The sequence below is a fragment of the Crinia signifera genome, chromosome 5 (assembly GCF_055691185.1).
Source record: "Crinia signifera chromosome 5, ASM5569118v1, whole genome shotgun sequence".
NCBI lineage: Eukaryota > Metazoa > Chordata > Amphibia > Anura > Myobatrachidae > Crinia > Crinia signifera.
This window is the reverse complement of record NC_139221.1, coordinates 163,058,384-163,082,872: the sequence shown is the minus strand read 5'-3', so window position 1 is coordinate 163,082,872 and position 24,489 is coordinate 163,058,384. Positions and strand designations below refer to the sequence as shown.

General features: G+C 43.8%; 2 protein-coding genes across 6 annotated transcripts in view; one reads left to right on the top strand and one right to left on the bottom strand.

Annotated features, from left to right (window-relative positions):
* COBL (cordon-bleu WH2 repeat protein) overlaps positions 1-24,489 on the top strand; it is a 482,604-nt gene that overhangs the window by 107,042 nt on the left and 351,073 nt on the right. For all 5 annotated transcript variants that reach the window (XM_083188208.1, XM_083188209.1, XM_083188207.1 and 2 more), the window contains one exon: positions 11,415-11,615. In XM_083188208.1, coding sequence (XP_083044334.1) covers positions 11,415-11,615 — 201 coding nt within the window. The remainder of the gene's footprint in view (positions 1-11,414; positions 11,616-24,489) is intronic.
* LOC146080684 (uncharacterized) lies at positions 3,664-6,787 on the bottom strand. The gene is made up of 2 exons (XM_083188206.1): positions 5,860-6,787; positions 3,664-5,487 (listed from the first exon to the last, which is right to left on the bottom strand). The coding sequence occupies exons 1-2, from the start codon at positions 6,497-6,499 to the stop codon at positions 4,688-4,690; spliced, it is 1,440 nt and encodes a 479-aa protein (XP_083044332.1). The 5' UTR covers positions 6,500-6,787; the 3' UTR covers positions 3,664-4,687.

Below are 24,489 nucleotides of genomic sequence, written 5' to 3'. Positions count from 1 at the left end.
CGTTGGTTATGCAGCCCACACACGCACCGATTCCAGCGTGCGTTGTGGGCTTAACTAGCACACACAGCATCGCATCGTATGCCTTGTGCATACGATGTGCATGCGATGCGATTCTGTGCTTGAAAAAGCTAGTACAAAAAGTATGTGCAGCACATACTTTTTGTACTGTACGATGAGGTGCCGCGGGAGCGCGCACCCCATCGTACAGCATCGCACCGCCGGCATCGGTGCGTGTGTGGGCTGCATTAGTGAACGATGGCATACAATTTTCAAATTGTATGCCATTGTACATGGCATACAATGCCATACGATGCGATGCAATGCGATTAAACATTGTATAAGCACCCTAATGGGTGCTTATACAATGTTAAGCACCCTAATGGGTGCATACAATGTTAAATGCACCCCGAGCGCAGCGAGCCACCGAGCCCGAAGCGTGGCGAGCGCAGCGAGCCCCGCGAGGGGACGCGGATACCTGTGAAGCCTGCGAAGGGACGCGTTTACCTGTGAAGGTATCCGCGTCCCCTCGCGGGGCACGCTGCGCTCGCCACGCTTCGGGCTCGGTGGCTCGCTGCGCTCGCCACACTAATCTATTCTCAACTCCACGCCGACGTGGATAGTGGGGGTATGAAAAGGTCGTAGGACGCGTACCGCCGCCCCTCGCGGGCTCGCTGCGCTCGCCACGCTTCCGGTTCACGTTTATAGTGGGGGGGGGGGGGGGGGTGGCGTGGGGGTGCATTTAACATTGTAAGCACCCATTAGGGTGCTCAAAAGCACCCTTTAGGGTGCTTATACGATTTTTAATCGTATAGGGGGTCAAAATCACGTTGCATCGCATGCCATCGGGTACATGGCATGCGATGCGATGCGATACATTCATCATACGATGTACATCGGGGGCTCCGCTATAATACACAAGTACCCTCTAATGTGCTGCACAGAGGGAGATTTTGGATTACATTTGGAAACCCCTCTCTAAAAATCCTGCGTTTGCCACTGCCAAATTATTGCAATAGCTTACAAAAAGAGACAGAAATGATATATACATGTAAAGTATGGGGTCACAATGTTAACAGTAATATAAACTACATAGATAAATAATAACAGACAAAAATAAATCAAAATAACCAAATTAAAATAGAAACACTGTAAACATTGGGGGTGATTCAGGTTGGTTTGGTCTTTAAAGGACAAAACCATGTACACTGCAGGTTAGGCAGATGTAACAAGTGCAGAGAGAGTTATATTTGGGTGGTGTGTTTTCAAACTGAAATCTAAATTGCAGTGTAAGACTAAAGCAGCCAGTATTTACTCTGCACAGAAATAACTCACCCAAATCTAACTCTCTCTGCACATGTTAAATCTTCCCTAACTGCAGTGGGGATACGGTCATATTGTCTACAGCATTTAGGTCTACAAGCATTAGGTCTACACCACTAGGTCGACCTGCATTTAGGTCGACATGACTGAAGGTCGACATGACTGAAGATCGACAGGGTCATTAGGTAGATAGGGTCATTAGGTCGACTTTTATAAGGTCGACAGGGTCATTAGGTCGACATAGGGAAAGTCGACAGGCAAAAGGTCGACATGGGGTCATTTGACTGTTTTATGAGTCGACATGTACCGAGAGGCGGTAATTCATTCCCTACCATCCACTAGGGCGTGGTGGGAGAATAAAATAGTGTGCCGAGCTTAGCGAGGCACCGTAACCGAAGCATGGCGAGTGCAGCGAGCCATGCGAGGGGACGCGGTGCTATGCTGACTCTGTCAACGCTTGAAATAATGAAAAAAATTTGTTTTTGCAAAAAAATAAAAAAAAACATGTCGACTTTTTCACTGTCGACCTTATACCTGTCGACCTAATGACCCTGTCAACCTAACACCTGATGACCTAACACATGTCGACCTAATGACCCTGTCGACCTAACCCATGTCGACCTTCAGTCAGGTCGACCTAAATGCAAGTCGACCTAATGCTGTAGACCTAATGCTTGTAGACCTAAATGCAGTCTGACGAATGATCCCATTCCCTGCAGTGCACATGGTTTTGTCCAAAGAAGGAGTCACCATAGAATCACCCCCAGTCAGTGCCGGATTAAGGTATGTGGGGGCCCTGGACAACACAATTTGTGGGGTGCCCCCTCCTCTCACCCCCACCCCCCCATCCTCTCCTCTCAACCCCCCCTTCACCCGGAGCACTCACCAGAGTAGTTATTCTCGCTGCCTATCGGAGTCGGAGCTGCTGCACAGGCACGGCCGCTTCATGTCGCCCGGGACACGGGGTGATCAGGCAGGTAGAGCGGGGTAGGTCCCCCCGGAGACAGTGTGACAAGGGAGCAGGTCGCTGACTGTCCAGGTGCTGCAGTGACCCCCTGGTCGCCCTGCGCTGCCCGGACACCAGGGATGCGCTGCCTGTACCTCACTGCCTGCCACCCACCCAGTGGAAGTGTGGGGGCCCCTGATGTGTGGGGGCCCCGGGACGACCACCTCTTGTCGCCCCTTGGTGGATCCGCCACTGCCCCCAGTGATTCTGTGTTGTGTGTATACTGACTAATACCATGTTCTCATTGCCGCCCCTGCAAAATCCCGGGTTTTTCTTGCCGGGTTTTTGGCGGGGCACAGAGAATGGATACTTTTCTACCCCGTTCATACAGCACCTTAAACCCGGGAAATTCCCGTGTATGACGCGTTCACACTGCTTCCCCTGGTCTGCCCTGCCAACAAGTGTGTGAATATAAAAGCAGCTTTGATTGGCTGTTGAAAAAGTAGCTGTGATTGGCTGTTTTAGAAAGCAGCTGTTATTGGCTGGCTGAGGATGATGTCATATAAAGTGGCCTGTTTTTTCCAAGCACACTGCATTGCTGGAATCATGGCTGATGAGATGCTTTTGTTTTGCACCATTTTGCTGTTTCATGCAGCAAATGAGAGCTTGCTGCAGCTGCTTACATTGTGCTACCTTGCACAATGCACTTTGAAGAGGAGGAGAGCGCAATTTCTTGCTGAGAGAGACAGTGCTCGCCTTCATTATGTGCGAAGGAGAAGAGCTTTCATCACCTCCAGCGTTACCTCCATATTGAGGTTCAGCACATCCAGTACCCGGCGAATGTGGACCAGAGACTGCTCTCATGGCGAGGTATTTTGGTCTACAGTGGAGGGTTATGAGGAAGACCAGTGGATGGAGCATTTTCGCATGTCACGTGGGACCTTTCAGTATGTGCTGGACCTTCTAACCCCTGCACTTTCCAGACAGACCACAAACTGCAGAATACCCATCTCACCTAGAAAGAGACTAGCGATAGCGCTATGGTGGTATGCTACACCGGGAGAATACCGCACAGTCGCCTGCTTGTTTGGAGTGGGGAGATCCACTGTATGCACTATAGTCCATGAGGTGACGCAGGCTTTGCTGGAAGGACTTTACCGTCGTTTCATCACCTTACCTCAAGGACAAAGGTTGGACGACATCATCGCTGGTTTCCTGCATCGTGGATATCCACAGTGTGCTGGAGCTATAGACGGTACACACATTCCTATTATTGCCCCCACAGAAAACCATGCGGATTACTTTAATCGCAAAGGCTGGCACTCCATAATTCTACAGGCTGTAGTGGACCACAAATATTGGTAAGTACATTTTTTTATGATAAAATTAAACTGTACTTTGCGTATTGCTAGGGTAACTAAACAGAAATCTTAACACTTTATATTTTCAGCTTCACTGATGTCTTCATTGGCTGGCCTGGCCGTTCCCATGATGCAAGGGTTCTAGCAAATTCGGACCTATACCTTATTGCTGAGGAGAAGCAGGATGGCTGGTTGTTCCCTAGAGAGGTAAAGATATGTTTTTGCATGTTGCAGTTGGGATATTTTTAGTGTTATGTATGCATGTATGTATAACCAACGTACCACATGTATTGTTGTTTTTCAATGTCTCTCTTTACACCGGTAGAGAAAAGTGGCAATCTGAATAGCATACTTGTACTCCAAGAATTCCATATTGTAACTCTTATTTTACTTTGCAGAAATCGAAGATCATCGATGGGGTGGAGATCCCAGTACATATAATCGGGGATGCAGCATACCCATTACGACGATGGTTAATGAAGGGGTTCACCCAGCGCCATCAACTTACCCCGGAACAAATTGATTTCACCCACACCCTCAGTTCTGCACGAATGGTGGTAGAAAATGCCTTTGGCCGTCTAAAAGGCCGTTGGCGTTGTTTAATGAAGCGCAATGACATTGATACCAGCTTCATGCCTCATGTAGTTGCTGCCTGCTGTGTGTTGCACAACATATGTGAGTTTAAGAAAGAACAGTTTCTACCAGAATGGACCGTACTGGAGCCTGAGGAATCAGATCACTCTGCAGATTCTGAGATGTATGAGGGGACAAACACATGTGCAGAAGACATTCGCAACACCATTACCAATAACATATTTGCTTTAACCCACTAGTGTACTATAGTTTTTAATTTTCAATAAACTTCAAAAACATTTCTGTTTGTTTGTACATATTTTATTCATATGTACAACATATATTTTTTTAGTTAAATAGCATAAAGTGTACCAAAAATGCACATAGAAAAATATAATAAAACTGTAATGACAATACCCAAATGCCTTACATAACTTCTGTACAGGCCGGGTGGGCAGACAAATAAACAAAAAGTCAATAAACACCTCTACAGCACATGGTAGCGGGGGTTTTCCTTTCTTGGAGCCGTTCGATTCTCCGCATGACTATGTGGACCAGCCGCATAATCAAGGCAGTGTGGTGGAACTGTGGGAGGCTGAGTTGCACCCGGTGTACGCTCAGGGAAATGGCAGTGATTTGCTGGAGGCTGAGGTGTCCCAGCAGCATACTCGGGGCACTGCGGAGGAACTGGTGGAGGCTGAGGTGCACCAGCTGTACGCTCTTGGAAATGTCGAGGATTTGCTGGAGGCTGTGGTGTCCCAGACGCATACTCTGAGGAGTGCGGTGGAACTGGGGGAGGCTGAGGTGGACCTGCTGTACGCTCAGGGAAATGGAGGTCATTTGCTTGAGGCTGAGGAGTCCCAGCAGCATACTCAGGGAAAAGGTGTGACATTGGTGGTGGGTGAGGTGTGCTGTATGGCACCATGTTCCCCTGGGTTGGGCCTACAAAATTTGGTTGGCCTGCGCTATACATTGGATAACCATACTGAAAATTATTGTGTGGTGGCTGGGGCAGTGCATGGCCTTGTGCCCTAAATAGACTATTAAGGAACTCCATCTGCGTATCTCGGTTCTCTCGATTGATACGCTCATGCATACCAACAATGGCAGTAATGAACGTGTTCTGTAGGTCACGCTCATTGTCCATAAATCGCTGCAGACGAGCATCTTCATGAACTTGCATCGAATTATCCATTTCCTTCAGGTGTTCAAGCATTACGGTGGTCATTGCTTTTGTGGCTTGTTCCATCTTAGTGGACCTCTTTCTTCTCAGTGGCACATTATAAACTATGGGAAAAACAAACAACACATTACTATACAAGACTATAATAATGTTACTTCTCCTTCTACCCAAAAGACATTGTTGGTGCCCATGCACTTGGAAAACCATCTGTGCTGAAGGCTAGATATCAGTAAAACCTTAACTTCTCATTCAGACGTGTTAGCAATGTTGCTGACAGGCCTGAATCAGATCCCCTCTGCACAGATGCATGTGGATGTTAAATTTCAAAAATACTTAAATAAAAAAGCAGTGTTGGCACATGCATGCTTGAGGCCTTTTCCCTCCTGCACTCTTGCTACATGCTGCGACATATTTCTTTAATAAACAAAAATATAGTACTGTGTAATAATGGTGTGTGTAAAAAGTTATAAACTTACTGTTGGTCCGCAACTTTGGACGTGCACTCTGTGGCAATGCTTCAAAGGCTGGACTTCCTTCAGCAGGTAGTGATGATGCAGGCGTTGATGGTGGTCGCTGCAAAGGTGATGGCGGATGCTGCACAGGTGAAGAGAATGCCGTGGGGCCTACAGCTGAATTGTGGGAGTTAAATGATGAATCCAGAACTTCACATTGGGCTTCACCATGGACAGAGCGGGAATCCATTTCACTGTCTGTGGCCTCAAGGTCAATGGGTGACGCTGCTGCTGCTACTGCGTTTTCTTCACAGACACTTGCTGCACTGCCAGCAAAACTGCTGGAGGAGGACAGTGATATGGGATTAGCCAGTGCAGAGTTCCCAAAGATGACATTACACTGGTCATAAAATGGCCAGTCCATACGGGCACCACCACTCTTCCTCCTGTTTAGGTCATGGACCTTAGCATACTGCTTCCGCAGGGCTTTGAGTTTATTCACTACCTGTTGCTGCGTTTTGACGATGCCACGGGCAGACAGGATTTTGGCGATGTTGTAGTAAACAACGGAGTCCTTCACTGTGCCGGTCACTTGCTTTTTTATCTCCTCCTCTCCTCTCACTGCTAGCAGCTCGAGCACTTCCTCATCCCTCCAGTGCGACATGTCTGCTCTCCTCGACGCAGCATATGGACGTCAGACGCAGCATGAAATGGACGTCACGTCACCTGATCACATCCGCCAATGAGCTTCTTTTTTTCCATCATGTTTGAAAAACCCGTGTCTGCGCTGTTCAGACTGAAGTACACCCGTGTTTTACCCAGGAAAAACCCTGCAAAAAACCCGTGTGTAATTCCCGGGGCATAACACCCGGGAATTTCAAAAGGACGCGTTCACACTGAGACACGACACGGGAAATTACCGCTCGCCCTGCCAAATACCCGGGTTTTTTAGGCAATGAGAATGGGGTATAAGTCTTTACTGTCTGCCCAGGTAACATGAGAGTTCATAGACCTTTACATTGCATCATCTATGATTTAAACTTCTAGAGTTCTTGCACCCTGTTCACCAGGACTTGCTTCACTAAAGCTAATGGGTAGGTGATATTGCATTTTCTCAACAAAGCATGGAGCATTTACCACTGTAAATGAGTAATCCGTAACTTAAAACAGCAATAATGTAAAAAAGGGTGTATCAACAGGGCAGGGAGTAATTTACTACCATTGAGAAATTGAAATTATGCATGGTCTATTTATAAACCAGTGAAACATTACATATAAATACAGTGTTTACAGGACCTGAAGTATATTCAACTATAGTTATTTCTTGATCTTCCACGATAAAATGAGTTATTTAGCCACACCTGTGGCTGATTTTCTGTGCTAGCAGTATACAGTAAGGTTGTCTTTTACTTATTTGATGTGTTATTGAGGACACAAGATAGATGTCATTTATTGCACATTACAAATAATTTGCTAATGTAATACTGAGGTGTGCAAATTCATGTTGAGGTACCTTGTGCTATTAGAGGATATTATTTATTTGAAGAAAAATGGAATCCTATTATGACCGGTGAATGGGATGCCAGCAGTCAGAATACTGATGCCAGCATCCTGATGGTGTAATCCGGACAGAAGTCGTTAACTATATTTACCTACTCCCTGCCCCCAACACCCGAATCCTGAAGGTATGGCCATGCACTACTGTGATTTTTTACAGCATTATATGGCCATCTGATCATCTTTGAGTACATTCCATGCGGCAGAATGTATCGTATAAGGTCCTTCTGCACCTGACGTATTGCATGTGATCTCGCTCCAATCTGATGCGCACAGAGCCGTGCATCCGATCAAATGCCAATCACAATTCCATTTGGCCACTTTTCACCCAAATTCTTGGCTCGATTCGTCGGAATCGGGTACAAAGTGGCCAAATCTGACTAGTTTATGGAGGCCTTTGCCCTCCCTTCCTGCATCCAGACCCTAACACCAATCCCCCCATAGCCTAAACCAGTGGTGCATGCAGGGGGGGTTCCTGGGCGAGGGTGAAGTGTTAGCCTGTTCACTTCATATCTGTATACAGACTCATCTCTATCCTTGTTTAGGCCGATGACGGAGGCGTCATCTGCAAATTTCATTATTTTTTTTACTTACTGCTCAGTCAAGGTGCAGTTGTTAGAAGAGAAGAGCAGTGGGGAGAGGATACATCCTTGGGGGGCACCAGTGCTGATCGTACGTATGCTGGACGTGAAACCTTGCCATCAGAAATTCCACAATTCAGGAGCATGTTGATTCTGGGACTCCTAGGGAGAGAAGTTTGGGCTGCAGGATACAGAGGATGATTGTGTTATATGCAATGCTGAAGTCGATGAATAGGACCCTGTAGGTGCCTGGGTGATCCAGGTGTTGTAGAATATAGTGCAGCCCTAGCTTGACTGCATCGTTGATGCATCTGATCGCTCAGTGGAATGGAGATGGGTGTAAGTTGCTTCTCTTAGATGCTTTCATGGCCACTGATGTTAGCCTGATGTTGGCCTGTAGTCATTTGGGTCCTTCACAGGTGACTTCTTGGGGCCCGGGACAATAATTGAGCATTTGAAGATCTCAGTAAAGATGGGGAAAGCTGCGCAGCACAAGTCTTTAGAGTAGATGGCGACACTCGATCTGGGCCCGCAGCCTTCTTTAGTTTGACCCTTTTGAACAATGCTTCTACCCCACCTTGGTTCACCTAAAGGACCTGGGAGTGATGGCCAGGGTGATGGGGAGGTGAAGCAACTTTGCCATGATCAGGGAGAGGGCTGATGCATGGGACTTCCTTCTCGAATTTACACTAGAACTTGTTAAGCTTTTCAGCCAGTTCCTGGTGCATTGCAGTCAGTATTTGGGCTTTCTTATAGCTATTAATGGTTTACATGCCTTTTCAGACTGCCACGGGGTTGTTGGCTCAGAGGTTGTTCATCAGCTTGTTGGTGTATCACTTTTTTGCAAGCCTGATATGGAATGAAGGGTGCTAGGAACTGCATCCTACAGCCTAGAAAGACACAAGCCACTGGACCTGGGACATTCTTAGGATGCACTGGGCGCTGAACTTGTTCCTTTCCAGGGACTCCGTTTCTCCTTAGTGCTTGGCATAGGACACATTTTTTCCTGATATAGCATTGGCAATTGTTATATGTAGGATTTATATTTTTCAAAAATTCTTAACCCATGCATCATGTTAACAGTTGTACTTTGGATGCCCATCAAATCTCACTTTTGTTGACTCCTGCATTGGTGTTCCTGGGTCTCAGCTATATACTAGCAGAAGTTATTGCCAATAGTAAATGATGGTTATGACATTCTGCATCACTGGAAAAGCAATTGTGATTGGCTATTGGCAAATCTCTGCTAGAGCTTATTGGTGATTTCTTCATTGCTCTTGTGTACTCGTGTGTAATAAGTGACATAGTAAGTGTATATGAATAACGCCTGGCATGGACTACAGTATATGCTACAGTAACATTGCCAACCAGCAAATATTGTAAGATAGTTTCTGCTTTGCATCAGCCCCTTTGTATAACATACAGTGGGGGGTATTTAATTAAGGGACTTTTTTTTGACTAGTCAAATAAACACTTTATGGTGTTTTAAGTCAAATTTAGATTTGACCTATTCAAATTAAGTGCTGATTTTCCAATTTGTCAAAAAATTTGGCACAGTAAAAAAACGCGTGGATCAGCAAATTACTCGCTAATCCATGCCAAAAAATTACTAAAAACTGTCCATATTTTGGGGCTATTTGAAAAAAGTTGAATACCCCATGCATTTTTATTGAGTCATAACAAGGTAGCAGTAAAACATATGCTACAAATATGTGCTGCTAGTATATTCAGATAATATGTGCCACATCTGCAAGAAAGATGGTTTATTTTAATTGACACATTTGGGACCAATTACAAGTAATTTTGTAAATTAGTTATAAATTTAGTAAGATTACACAAGGGATATATATGTTGTACCTGGAATTGAGCAAGCAATACATATTATGTATTTGGATTGCTTTGTACAGTATTTCCCCCCCCAAAAAACACTGATTTATAAGCCTCCGGTATTAAACATCATTTATGATCTGGAACTGTATAAATGAGTGGCCCATGGACCAATCAGAACTTAGGGGCAGGGCTTCACAGGTGTCAGGGGCAAAGTTATGCTCTGTGTCCTTGCACCTTGGGGAAAAATAAATATTCAGTTCTGCTGTGTTATCGATAGAGAGGAACTATCTGGTTGTCCTCGATCGATGGCAAAACTATTCTTCATCGTCCATAAATCATTGATGGTAAATGATCATTCCTAGCCTCAATCAGATATCAGATGTGGTTGGAGGTGGCATTGTTTCTGCTTTCTTATAAACAACAATGATGCACCAGTATGGTAAGCAGATGCCTCCTGCTTGCATTAGTGATCCTTGATGTGTCCTAAAACTGCATATACTCAGTCTGCCAATAATTACTCCATTGCGTGATAATCAGCCCTTGCATACAGACATAAATTAGGCCAATTGTACATTTGCTCATCAGCAGCAGTGCAACATACAGTAGTTTTACCATGTACAATTGCACTTTCTAGGTGTATTTATGCCTAACTGATGAATGGCCAGATGCGCTAAGCTTCAAAAGTGATAAAATGGAGAGTGATAAACAGCCAGCCAATCAGCTCCGACTTGCCATGTTACAGGCTGTGTTTGAAAAATTTCAGGCAGGAGCTGATTGGCTGGCTGTTTATAACTCTCCATTTTATCACTTTTGAAGCTTAGTGCATCTAGCCTGAGGTCTGTATATGTCTTAGGTTAAAATGTAGTATTAGAACATTTATTACATACCGGACCTGACTAAGACCTGATCGTACCACACAGATTAGCACGGCCAGCGATCAGTTTAGCCTCCGCCCCACTGCAGTGCAATCACACCTTGCGAATAAATTTGCTCCCTGTTACTCAACGTGCGCACAGCCAGCGAACAGACTCTGGGGTGGGATGTACTAAACTGAAAATGCGGTAAAAACCAGTTATCGGAAAATGTGGTAAAAAGCCTGCAATGCCCGCGGCCCCCTCACCTGATGTCCGGTCAGCCTCCTGCTGTGCTGCCCAGACCCGTCACCTCCTCCTCCCTAGCACCTTCCTGGTATAGGAAGGTGGAGCCTGGCAGTGCCTGCAGCCATCTGAGCAGGAGACTGCTGGGCACAGGAGGAGAGGGAGACCCGCTCACCCCCTCCCCCTGCTTCTCAAAGGGCAGCTCTTATCGCAAGAGCTGCCCCTTGTGATACTAATTGCACATTAGTGCATATGTAAATAGTATCAATGCGATGTGCAGCGGGATTTACCACAATTGCTTGGTACATCCCGCCCTTGATCACACATGCAATGCGGCCCGTACCCATGTGTAACACATCGATAATCAACTGCTGTGCAAATAATCAACTGCTGTGCAGCCGTGCGGTCAGGTCTGAATCAGGCCCACCATACAGAAATGTACTTGTTATAAAAAGTAAATAAAATAAATACATTTGCTAGTATCATAGTAATCTGTCTATACTTCTTATTTTAGTAAGAAAATGAAAGCCCGTGCCCCTCCGCCACCAGTACACTCTAATTCCAAACCAGGGATGGAACATATGTCATCTTCAGAATCCGATGGCATGGGAAACCAAAGTATGGAGGAATCGAAAGAAAATCTTCTGCATAGAAAGGTGGATCTTACAGTATGTTTCCCAGATGGTCAGCAAAAAGCAGTCACTGCGGATGGAAGGTAAATGAATGTACTGTATGTCCATATGCTTGCTATGTCATTAAATTAAACAGGTTGGAATATCCCTTTTCCAAAATGCTCAGGACCAGAAGCATTTTTTATAACGGATTATTCCATATTTTTGGATTATTTTTATATTTCAATGATTTATCTTGCATGTATGTTGTACAAACACATCGAACACATCTTGTACACATAAATATAACTTATTTATGCATGAAACTAAGGGGGTTATTCTGGTTGATTCGCAAGGCTGCGAATTTGCAGCCTTGCAAATCCACCAAACCCTGCCTGGCGAATGAACACCCACCCGCCCCCTCTCGCAGTGTGGGTTCGCCCGCACAGGCTGCGAATTGATGTTTAGCATAAACATCCATTCGTATGCCTGCGGGTAACCTCCCACATCTTTCGATGGTCGGCGACCATCGAAAGATGTGGAAGGTACACGCATATATAAGTGACTTTTAAGTCACTTATATATGCGTGCACTCTGGCACGGATATGGCACGGAGCTGCAGGAGATGCCCGCCCCCTGCTCCTGCATCTCCTGCAGCTCCTGCATCACGGCCTCATTACCATGAGAACGCTAGGCATTCTCATATGGTAATGAGGCAGCCCGCCGCCCTTCTCCGCCCCCCACACGCCGACATGGTGCACGCCCCCCACACGCCCTATGGTGCACACACCATACGTCTGCACATACGCAGAAACCCGCATGCGCAGACGCGCAACATCGGTACTGCGTGCATGCAGGACTGAACAAGCTTGAATAACCCCTTAAGTCTGTGTACTGAATGGTAAGCAATCTTTTTCTTGCACACACAGTATTTAGTGCCAGCTACATATCATGTCCTCAGTAGTGCCACTTACAGATGCCCTCAGTGGTGCAAGTTACATACCATGCCCCCAGGAGCGTCAGTTATAGATGTCCCCAGTAGTGCCACTTACAGGTATCCCCAGCAGTGCCAGTTACAGATGTTCCCAGTAGTGCCAGTTACATACCATGCCCCCAGTAGTGCCAGTTACAGATGTCCCCAGCAGTGCCAGCTACAGATGTCCCCAGTAATGCCAGTTACAGATGTCCCCAGTAGTGCCAGTTACAGATGTCCACAGCAGTGCCAGTTAGAGATGTCCCCAGTAGTGCCAGTTACAGATGTCCCCATTAGTGCCAGTTACATACCATGCCCCCAGGAGGGTCAGTTACAGATGTCCCCAGTAGTGCCAGTTACAGATGTCCCCAGCAGTTCCAGCTATAGATGTCCCCAGTAGTGTCAGTTATAGATGTCCCCAGTAGTGCCAGCTTCAGATGTCCCCAGTAGTGCCAGTTACAGAAATATCCCCAGCGGTGCCAGTTACAGATGTCCCCAGTAGTGCCAGTTACAGATGTCCCCAGCAGTGCCAGCTACAGATGTCCCCAGTAGTGCCAGCTACAGATGTCACCAGTAGTGCCAGTTACAGAAATATCCCCAGCAGTGCCAGTTACAGATGTCCCCAGTAGTGCCAGTTACAGATGTCCCCAGCAGTGCCAGCTACAGATGTCCCCAGTAGTGCCAGCTACAGATGTCCCCAGTAGTGCCAGTTACAGAAATATCCCCAGCAGTGCCAGTTACAGATGTCCCCAGTAGTGCCAGTTACAGATGTCCCCAGTAGTGCCAGTTACATACCATGCCCCCAGGAGCATCAGTTACAGATGTCCCCAGCAGTGCCAGCTACAGATGTCCCCAGTAGTGCCAGCTAAAGATGTCCCCAGTAGTGCCAGTTACAGATGTCCCCAGTGGTGCTTTTATCACACACAAAAAAATCACATTCTGGAAACTATAGTTTTTGGAATAATTTGGATATCGGATATTTGGATAAGGGATACTCAACCTGTACTTAATATTTGTGTGGATACTTATATATGGTTATATGATTTGTATTCTGTGGATAGTTCACATCTGTGTATTGGGACATAGACTATTCTCTATTGAGCTTCTATCTTTGTGTATGTGTCCCCGCACCCTCCTCTGTGTTTCCCTCGTTCTCCTAAATACAATCCCACCTTCAGTGATATTTGTCCTGGAGCACATTAAGTACCCAATCTACCAGTGAATATATGTATTGTCCTTCCACTCGCTACCCCTCCCTCCCCCGTCTCCCTGATACACACTCTTTTCTCCCCCCTGCTCTCTGACACTCTTCCTGACGGGTCAGATGCATTAAGCTTCAAAAGTCATAAAACTGAGAGTGAAAAACAACCATGTCCCAGACTGTGGGTGAGATTTAATAGGATGAGAGATTCAGAAAGTGACAGATTCGGTAAGAAATCTCCAGTTTTTTAAAGCGGCAATCATTTACACTGCAAAACCAGTGTGGTTTTGCAGTGTAAATGATTGCCGCTTTAAAAAAACCTGGAGATTTCTTACCAAATCTCAGACTTTCTGAATCTGATTAGTTGGTTGTTTATCACTCTCCATTTTATTACGTCTTGCCCATTGTCTCTTGCTCTCCCTCTCTCTTCTGTGTCTTTCTGACCTTCCCAATGAACACACACTCTCCCCCCGACAGTCTCTCTCTCTTTCCATCTCCCTCCCTCCTTGACACCGTCTCAAACTAATGCTCGCACCCCTACCTTGTGCTCCACTCACTTTATGACACCCTCTATCCCTAATTACCTCATGTTCATAATACTTTCTATCTTTCTCCCTGGCACCTCCCTCTCTCTCTCTCCCTGACACCCTCTTTTCTCTTACTCTCCTCATTAAATATGAAATCATCAGGAACTGGGCTGCTAAACGTGTCCTGGGACAGAATGTACTTTCCGTAAAATAAGTTTTATTTTAAAGTTCTTTTTGAGTGCCTTCTTTTCTAAATAATAATACAAATTTTATATATAGAAATATATAGTAGAAATATATATATATATTTCTAAGTCTGCGTGAAACGCGCTGGGATGTGGTTTCCAGTCCTGCCGAGCCGCTTTCTGTCCGTCTGGTGTTGATGCTCCTGTGTGCTGAGACAGCATGCTGCCATCGATGTCCTGCCACATTCCTTCGGGTGCTGATCTAACATTCTGGAAAGTCGTTACTACAATCTTATCGGTGACTGCACTTCATGCTGATATTTCTTTATTTACATGTATGTGAGCATTTTACACTTAGTAAAAATTTTGAACTACTGCTCATTGTGCACTCCTTCTGCTTCTGGTTTCCACATGAATTCTGCTTCTGGGGTAAGCCCTTAATTGGAGTGAGCTTCACCATACAGATGGTTATAATCAGGATGAGTCTGCATAAGAGTTTGGAATTTGCGCAATTACAGTATTGTATGTATATATATATATATATATATATATATATATATATATATATATATATATATAGAGAGAGAGAGAAAAAGGAGTAGAGGTGCGCTCAGAAGGTGATATCAACAATTGTAAAAATACAAAATTTATTAAATTTATTTCGTACAGTAAAACGATTTAAAATACATTTATGAATGGTTTACAGAAATAATTGATGAATCGTTGTACTTCATAATGATTCCAAACAAAGGTGTAGAGTGAGCATGCGAGATAACCCTACGCGTTTCGTCCACTAGGGACTTCCTCAGGGGTAGTACACCAAGATCTAAAAAAAAAGGGGGTAATGGGACAATGCCGTGAAGAAAGAACTTAAGTGGATATAAAAGATAATTTAGGGCTTAAAAAGCTAGAAGGAAGAACAAATGCGAGGAACAGAAGGAAGAGAGAGGAGGTGGGCGGTTCTTTATAAGGAACTAGTAGTGGAAATGCAGACCAGAATTTCCCAGGTCAACCTTAATGTGGCAAAAGTAGAGAACAAGTAATACACATACCTATGGAATCTTTATATATTAACATACAAGTATATAGAAGCAAACTCTTTACGAGTTTTATACGGAAGGTGTGGTCACCGTGGTGAGTCAGAAGACCCTGTAGTGCTTCCACTATAACAAGCAACGGTATCTGCAGGTTTAATATAATATAAGTAAAAAATCAGATGTGTATAAACCAATCGCATATCAAAAGGTCAATTTTTTCACTGTTACAAACCGGGGCAAATAAGCTTTACAATGTAGATACAATACAGTATGAGTACACCAATGGATCACAAAAGGTCAAGATGAAATAATAAACTGCTAGAATGGTTCTAATTAGGAAGATAATCAATGGGAGCATATATACTTATCAGAAACAGGTGAGTCTCATCTGCACACAATAGTGTCATAGTAACGGATTTACAGAACAATACATTTCTTGAACACAGATATTATGGATAAAATACAGCAATGGATGGTACATACCAGAATAAAAGGCGAAATGGCACACCTCTCCGACTGATGTCTATTTCAGATATATAGTTGATTCTAAATGTCAACACATATGTCTGTTAGACAATTTACAGGTGTACAAATAGTGCTGTTTAGCACGACAGATGGAGGTTGAGATGTAATACTCTCTAAGGGTAATGGTGGTTGGAGCAATTAGGTAACTGATATATATCGGTCTCAAACAGATAATCTAAGCCTACCGGTAAAAATATAAAACAAAAAAAGGCTGTACATAATAAAACAAAAAAGGCTATACATAACGCCTAGGTATATGGTGGCCAAACAAGTGCCTCTGTGTACTGATTTACATAAATAAAGATTACAGCGCTCTTACAATCAACACACCTTTAAAATAGCAAGTTTTATTCCCATGAATATTCACTTGTTAAAGTGCCCCATTACAAAGATGTGTAACACACTGGAAGTGTGTGACCACTAGGTGGGTCCAGTATCACAGCAGAGCTTCTCTTTTAGAAAATGCAGTTCATACTATATAAACAACGCTTTTACAATAAGACACAGTTAAGGTTAGATGTATATACATGAAAAAATGCCTTGACATACATAAGTAGTAATTATACAGGACCAATAGAGTGCAACCTACCCGAATCAGCTATCGCAGTATGGACAAGCAGGGAGAGAGATAATTAACCTCTACTCTGTGGTGTTATATATACCGGTCATAGCGTGACATCACTTACGGTATTCGGCTATAGGAAAAAAACCTTTTTATACAGTAGAAGGGCCTCTAGCGGGGATATGGATAGAATAATGGTAAGCCGGGCATTAGGAGATGATAATGAGCGTAGTGTGAGATAAGCGGCGTCCGCCTATACTATAGAAATAGCTCCGGGAAGTCGTTACTTCCGGGAACGCTGTGCGTTCCAACTGCGTCTCAACCCTCGCTCTGGGAGGGCGGACGTCCGGGAGTACAGGCTAATTAGAGCGCCGTGCGTTCCATTAGCGTCTATGTCTAAGCGCTACGTGGAGTATGTAACAGGGTTACCAAGGTAACGTGGACTGGGCTAATGGCGCTGCCAGCGTTCCCTGGTTACCTGGGTTACTGGGGCTGGGGCTAATAGTGCTTCTAGAATGACGTGTGGCTTAATAAAGGGTGGCAGCTTTTGGATCACTATAGTAACACGCTAAGAATGTAGGCGTATGTCCTGCCAATATATATGGGAGAAACAACGCTATGGAGATATGGTAACTAATTAATATAAACGGGGGGAACCCTCAAAACTAAGTGCATAAGAGGGGATTGGCCAACATTAATAGGAATAACTAGCTAGAAGCCTATATATTCAAAAGTGATGATAATATAGTGAATCCGTGTAGTCCCATAATTCCAAGGGGTGGGAAGAATTAATCAGTGCAGAATGCTCTATCATTAATAAATGATAATATAAAAAAGGAAAGAGATGGTAATACTATGACAGAGTGAGTCAGTGTACACCCTTGAATGCAAGGTGGGAAATATTAATAAGTGCAGAATAGCCTAAGGGCCACAATTTCCTTACCAATAATAGTGGTAAAACTGTGGAAGAATAATGTGTAGAATATGGTGGGCCATATACAGTACTTAAGGGTATGAAAACAAAATATCAAACTAAGGGAGATAATGATGTGAGGTGTGTGTCACCTTTGGAGGTGGGGTGTGGCAAACCCCTTAAGGGATATAGCCATAGTGTAAAGTAAACAGAGCCAATACTAAATATGTGGTCTTAGAGAAGCATATACTTAAACATAGGTACCGTGTGTGAAGATAATATGGATAAAGGGAAAGAGGATCAGTCCAATGGTGCGGATAACCACCTCGAATAAACATATATCCTAAAGCTGTGACAAAAAAAAAAAAAAAAAAAAAAAAAGGGGAAAAATAAATTTATATTAGGTGAATCTGGCCTACTTCAATTTAGATGGTGAACATTGATCAATCAAAATTGATCAATGTTCAAACAGCAAGGTTTATAACTCCAATGGTCCTGTATGTACAAAAGTTTTTTGGAGGACTACCAATGTGAGTGCTCCAATTTAGGGTGGATAAAATGAAACACAAATAGAGAAAGAAGCACAAGAAGATTCAGAAAAAGAAGGATAATGACTACAAGAAGGAGACTATGTCAATATTTTCGTTGAGGCCATTGGGTGAAAGGGACCCCAGGGTGTATATCCAGAAGGTTTCCCGTTTGGATAGAGTAAGATCTCTATTACCTCCTCTGGGGTTCAGAGGGATGTGTTCAAGGACGGTAAATGAAAAGTTTTTTTCGGGGTTGGACCCATGTTTGTGCAGATAGTGACGGGGCAGGTTGTGTGAGGTCAATTTGTTTTTAACATTTCTCAGGTGTTCTTGAACTCTCAACTTTAACATCCTCTTGGTCTTGCCTATATAATATAGGCCACACCCGCATGTGATTCTGTATACCACGTAGTTGGAGGTGCATGTACAAGGTTGGTTTAAAGTGTAAGATTTGTTTTCCGCTGTTTTCCACATGAATGGTTGTTTTTCCATGTATTTGCAACAATTGCACTTGGTGCATGGAGTACATCTGATGGTGTCGTTCAGAAAATGTTTCCCCGGTTTAGGCGTGGTTTTTTCTGAGCAGAAATGACTGGGGGCTATCAGGCTTCTCAAGTTCGGGGCTCGTCTATAGACCACATTAGGTGAGCGTGGTAATGTTGGGCCCAAGATCGGGTCTTTCAGAAGAATATGCCAATGCTTGGTAAGGACTTTTTTAATCTGGCGATTTTCCTTATTAAACTGGGTGATAAATGGGCGATAAGGTGTTTTTTGGACCTTCTTTACTCTATCACGCAGCATAATTTGTCTATCCGATCTTTCTGCCCTTGCTCTAGCTTCTTCAAGTTTTACTTTATCGTAGCCCCGTTCGATGAACCTGTTTTTGAGAATTTCTGATTGTTGTGTGTAGTCTTGAATTTCCGTACAGTTCCTCCTAAGTCTTAAGAACTGTGCATAAGGGACTCCGTCCTTCCATTTTGGGTGATGGCAACTGTTGTAGGGAATGAAGCTATTTGCGTCGACGTCCTTGAAGTAAGTTTTTGTGTTGATTAACTCGCCAGGTATTCCCTTGAGAGTAAGGTCTAGGAAATCTATTTCATTGTTGTTAGCCTTAGAGGTGAATTTTAGATTGTGGTCATTAACCTGGAGGTAGGAATTAAATTCCTCAATACTTAAAGCATCCCCTTGCCAGATGAAAATCAAATCATCAATATATCTATAGAAGAATTTGATGTGCTGTTCAAATCTAGAGCCGTAGATGTATAGCTCTTCCCATCTCCCCATTAGGAGGTTTGCATAAGAGGGGGCAAATTTTGTCCCCATTGCTGTCCCATTCTGTTGGAGGTAATATGTGCCGTTAAATTCGAAGTAATTGTGTGTAAGTATGTAGCTAATACACTCAATGATAAAATCCACTTCATTTTTGGACATTTTTGGATCTTTGGAGAGAGTCCATCTCACAGCTTCCATTCCTTTTGAGTGTGGAATGGATGAATACAATGCCTGCACATCCACAGTGAGCCAATGATAGTCTTCTTGCCAATAGATGGTTTGGACTTTCTGTAGAATACTTGTCGAATCCTTTAGATGGGATTTATTGAGGGTTACATATGGTTGAAGAAGGAGTTCCACGAAATGTGAAAGATTAGCACTAAGAGAATCTACACCCGCCACGATGGGTCTTCCGGGGGGTTTGTTTTTGTCCTTATGGACTTTAGGGAGGTGATAGAATATAGGCATAATAGGATGTTTGACGTATAAGTAGTCAAATTCTTTTTTCGTGATCAATAAATTCCTTAATGCATTTGTCAGTAAGATGTATAATTCTTCCTGAAATTTGGCTGTAGGGTCTTCCTGGAGTTTTATATATGTGGATTGATCATCAAGAATATTTGACGCTTCTTTTAAGTATGCCTCAGTGGTTAATAGAACCACTGCTCCTCCTTTGTCCGCCCCTTTAATAATAATTTCCTTGTCTTTTTTCAGGGTTTTAATGGCCTTTTCTTCTTGGGTGTTCAAGTTGTTATCATATTTATGATCTGTTATTTTAATTCTCCGAAAATCATCATTCACAGAGTCGAAAAAAATATCAATGTGGCTCCCTCTAGACTCTACTGGATAGAACTTGGACGTGGGGGCCACTCTGGATTGAATTTTATTACCTTCTTCCATCTCAACAGTCGGATTTTTGATGAAATGTCGCTGTAGTGTTAAGTTCCTTATAAATTTATTTAAATCTATAAACAGATCGAATTTTTTGACATGGGAGTTCGGAGCAAATTTCAGGCCCTTGTTTAGAACTGCGATCTGCGTTGCAGGTAATTGCCGCGCAGTGAGGTCAATAACCCCTGTTTCAGTGATGTTGCACCCTGTGTTGCTTTTCTTTTTTTGGGGCTTCTTTCTTCCGCCTCTACATCCTCGTCTTCTCCATTGAGGTTTCTCTTTGTGCCCTGAGGGGAGTCTATCAAACGATGAAGTTCTTCTTCTCTTTGGAAAATGGGTCGTTGGAGATCCATATTCCCTCCTAAAAAACGTTTGGAGTGTTGGAGGGCGGGGGAAGGCGATCTTAGCTGGCTTCTGTAGTAATTGTGCTCAGACGGGATTCGATTGCGATGGATTTGCGGTCTTCTGGGGTCTGATCTACCCCTATAATTCCTATGGCCAGAATGATCTCTGGGGTTTCTCGGACCTGATCGATCTCGAGGGTGTATATATTTAGAACCTCGGGTTTCTTGATTGAACACTGGTTGTTGCCAACCATTATAAAAGTCTCTTCTTGTATTCCTGCGATATTTGGGTTCATCAATATATCGGGAATCCCTTTGATGGTAATTGGAATATCTATACCCTTCGGGGTTTTTGGGTCTGGTATATAGTTGGTTTTGTTCTGTCCTTTTATCAAAGTTCGACCAATTTCTTATCTTCCCATTGGTGTAGTCGTTTTTGTCGCGTATGAATTTTTTCTGTTTTCTACGAATGATGTCATTTTCTTCTTCATCTAATTTACTCTGGATGTCCGCGACATCTCGTTTAAATTCCTCGCTCTCACCGAATTTCTCCAGTAGTTTCTCAATTCTATTTAGCTCCTCTTCCGTTTTGAGGATTTCCCTCTTTCTTTCATCTACAATTAGTGCTATAAGTTTAGATGAACATTCGTCCAAAATAGCATTCCAATGTGTCAGGAAGTTTTCATTATTGTTACCCATTGTGGGCGTTTTGTTGATTCTTAACCCTCTTGGGATACGTCCAACTTCCAGGTATTTTTCTAAGGTATTGATATCGTACCAATTCCTTAGCTCCCTTAGGGTGAGTTTTTCCACTGTATTCAGATAGTTGTAGTAATCGTCCTCCTCCGTTTCGATCATCTGTTCTTCCTCCAGAAAGATATTTGGTACTCTTTACCTAGAACGGCGCCCGTCGCGGGCATCGCGGGTACATTTATGCCTGCCCGCGACGCGACCGACGCGATGCCCGCGATTTTCCCATTGAAAACCATGTTAAACCTGAAAAATCGCGTCGGTCGCGTCGCGGCCGGCCATAAACGTACCCGCGATGCCCGCGACGCGATGCTCCCGATTTCCCATAGGAAGCAATGTTAAAAGCCGCGATGGACCCGATTTTAGTGTTAAATGCCTCAATCCACCCGATTTGGCCATAGGAATCAATGTTAAATGGGCTACAGAGCCCATTAACCCTTAAATGTCCCCCCAAATTTTTAACGCCACCCCACGATCAACGCCAACCCGAAGCGTGGCGAGCGCAGCGAGCCCGCGAGGGGCGGCGGTACGCGTCCTCCGACCTTTTCATGCCCTACTATCCACGTCGGCGTGGTGTGAGAATAGAATAGTGTGGCGAGCGCAGCGAGCCACCGAGCCCGAAGCGTGGCGAGCGCAGCGAGCCCCGCGAGGGGACGCGGATACCTTCACAGGTAAGCACGTCCCCTCGCGGGCTTCACAGGTGTCCGTGGCCACGCGGACACCTGTGAAGCCCGCGAGGGGACGCGTATAACTGTGAAGGTATCCGCGTCCCCTCGCGGGGCTCGCTGCGCTCGCCACGCTTCGGGCTCGGTGGCTCGCTGCGCTCGCCACACTATTCTATTCTCAACTCCACGCCGACGTGGATAGTAGGGCATGAAAAGGTCGTAGGACGCGTACCGCCGCCCCTCGCGGGCTCGCTGCGCTCGCCACGCTTCGGGTTGGCGTTGATCGTGGGGTGGCGTTAAAAATTTGGGCGGACATTTAAGGGTTAATTGGGGCTATTTGGGCTCTGTAGCCCATTTAACATTGATTCCTATGGGAAAATCGCGGGCATTGAGGCATTTAACGCTAAAATCGCGGTCAATCAGGCTTTTTAACATTGTTCTCTATGGGAAAATCGCGGTAATCGCGGGTACCCGATTTTGATGTACCCGCGATTTACCCGCGATTTACCCGCGATGCCCGCGATTACCGCGATTTTACCCGCGATGCCCGCGATTTCAATCGTGGGCGCCGTTCTAGGTAAAGAGTACCAGATATTTTTAACTCTATTGGATCTTTTTGATCTATCGTAGAACGGCATGTTTAATTGGCAGCAGGTGGGGTACACTTAGCAGCTGGACCTGGGTCCACAAAATAGAGCAAAAAAGGGGGGTTGTGTCCCTATCCTGCGCCTATAGGTGAGCAGCACTTCTCTAAAGGCTCCGCTGCTATTGGGAGTCTGATGTGTAGGATAGAGAGAAAAAGGAGTAGAGGTGCGCTCAGAAGGTGATATCACCAATCAACAATTGTAAAAATACAAAATTTATTAAATTTATTTCGTACAGTAAAACGATTTAAAATACATTTATGAATGGTTTACAGAAATAATTGATGAATCGTTGTACTTCATAATGATTCCAAACAAAGGTGTAGAGTGAGCATGCGAGATAACCCTACGCGTTTCGTCCACTAGGGACTTCCTCAGGGGTAGTACACCAAGATCTAAAAAAAAAGGGGGTAATGGGACAATGCCGTGAAGAAAGAACTTAAGTGGATATAAAAGATAATTTAGGGCTTAAAAAGCTAGAAGGAAGAACAAATGCGAGGAACAGAAGGAAGAGAGAGGAGGTGGGCGGTTCTTTATAAGGAACTAGTAGTGGAAATGCAGACCAGAATTTCCCAGGTCAACCTTAATGTGGCAAAAGTAGAGAACAAGTAATACACATACCTATGGAATCTTTATATATTAACATACAAGTATATAGAAGCAAACTCTTTACGAGTTTTATACGGAAGGTGTGGTCACCGTGGTGAGTCAGAAGACCCTGTAGTGCTTCCACTATAACAAGCAACGGTATCTGCAGGTTTAATATAATATAAGTAAAAAATCGGATGTGTATAAACCAATCGCATATCAAAAGGTCAATTTTTTCACTGTTACAAACCGGGGCAAATAAGCTTTACAATGTAGATACAATACAGTATGAGTACACCAATGGATCACAAAAGGTCAAGATGAAATAATAAACTGCTAGAATGGTTCTAATTAGGAAGATAATCAATGGGAGCATATATACTTATCAGAAACAGGTGAGTCTCATCTGCACACAATAGTGTCATAGTAACGGATTTACAGAACAATACATTTCTTGAACACAGATATTATGGATAAAATACAGCAATGGATGGTACATACCAGAATAAAAGGCGAAATGGCACACCTCTCCGACTGATGTCTATTTCAGATACAGGTTGAGTATCCCGTATCCAAAATGCTCGGGACCAGGAGAATTTTGGATAACGGATTATTCCGTATTTCGGAATATTTTAATATTTCAATGATGTATTTTGAAGTATCTTGCATTTATGCTGTATAAACACATAATATACACACAAATATATTTTATTACCACATAAAATACACACAAACATATTTTAATTGTTCAAAAAACAAGGTTTCAAAACGTGAAACAAAATGTGTGTACTATCTCAGCACTGAATTTGAATGCCAAGCAATCATTGTCTTGCACATATATAGTGCCAGTTACATATCATGTCCCCAGTGATGCTGTTACATATGTCCCCAGTGAGTTTTTAGCAAAAAAAAAAATTTTTTTTCACTTTCTGGAATGTCCGTATTTCGGAATAATTCGGATAACGGATATTCGGATACGGGATACTCGACCTGTATATAGTTGATTCTAAATGTCAACACATATGTCTGTTAGACAATTTACAGGTGTACAAATAGTGCTGTTTAGCACGACAGATGGAGGTTGAGATGTAATACTCTCTAAGGGTAATGGTGGTTGGAGCAATTAGGTAACTGATATATATCGGTCTCAAACAGATAATCTAAGCCTACCGGTAAAAATATAAAACAAAAAAAGGCTGTACATAATAAAACAAAAAAGGCTATACATAACGCCTAGGTATATGGTGGCCAAACAAGTGCCTCTGTGTACTGATTTACATAAATAAAGATTACAGCGCTCTTACAATCAACACACCTTTAAAATAGCAAGTTTTATTCCCATGAATATTCACTTGTTAAAGTGCCCCATTA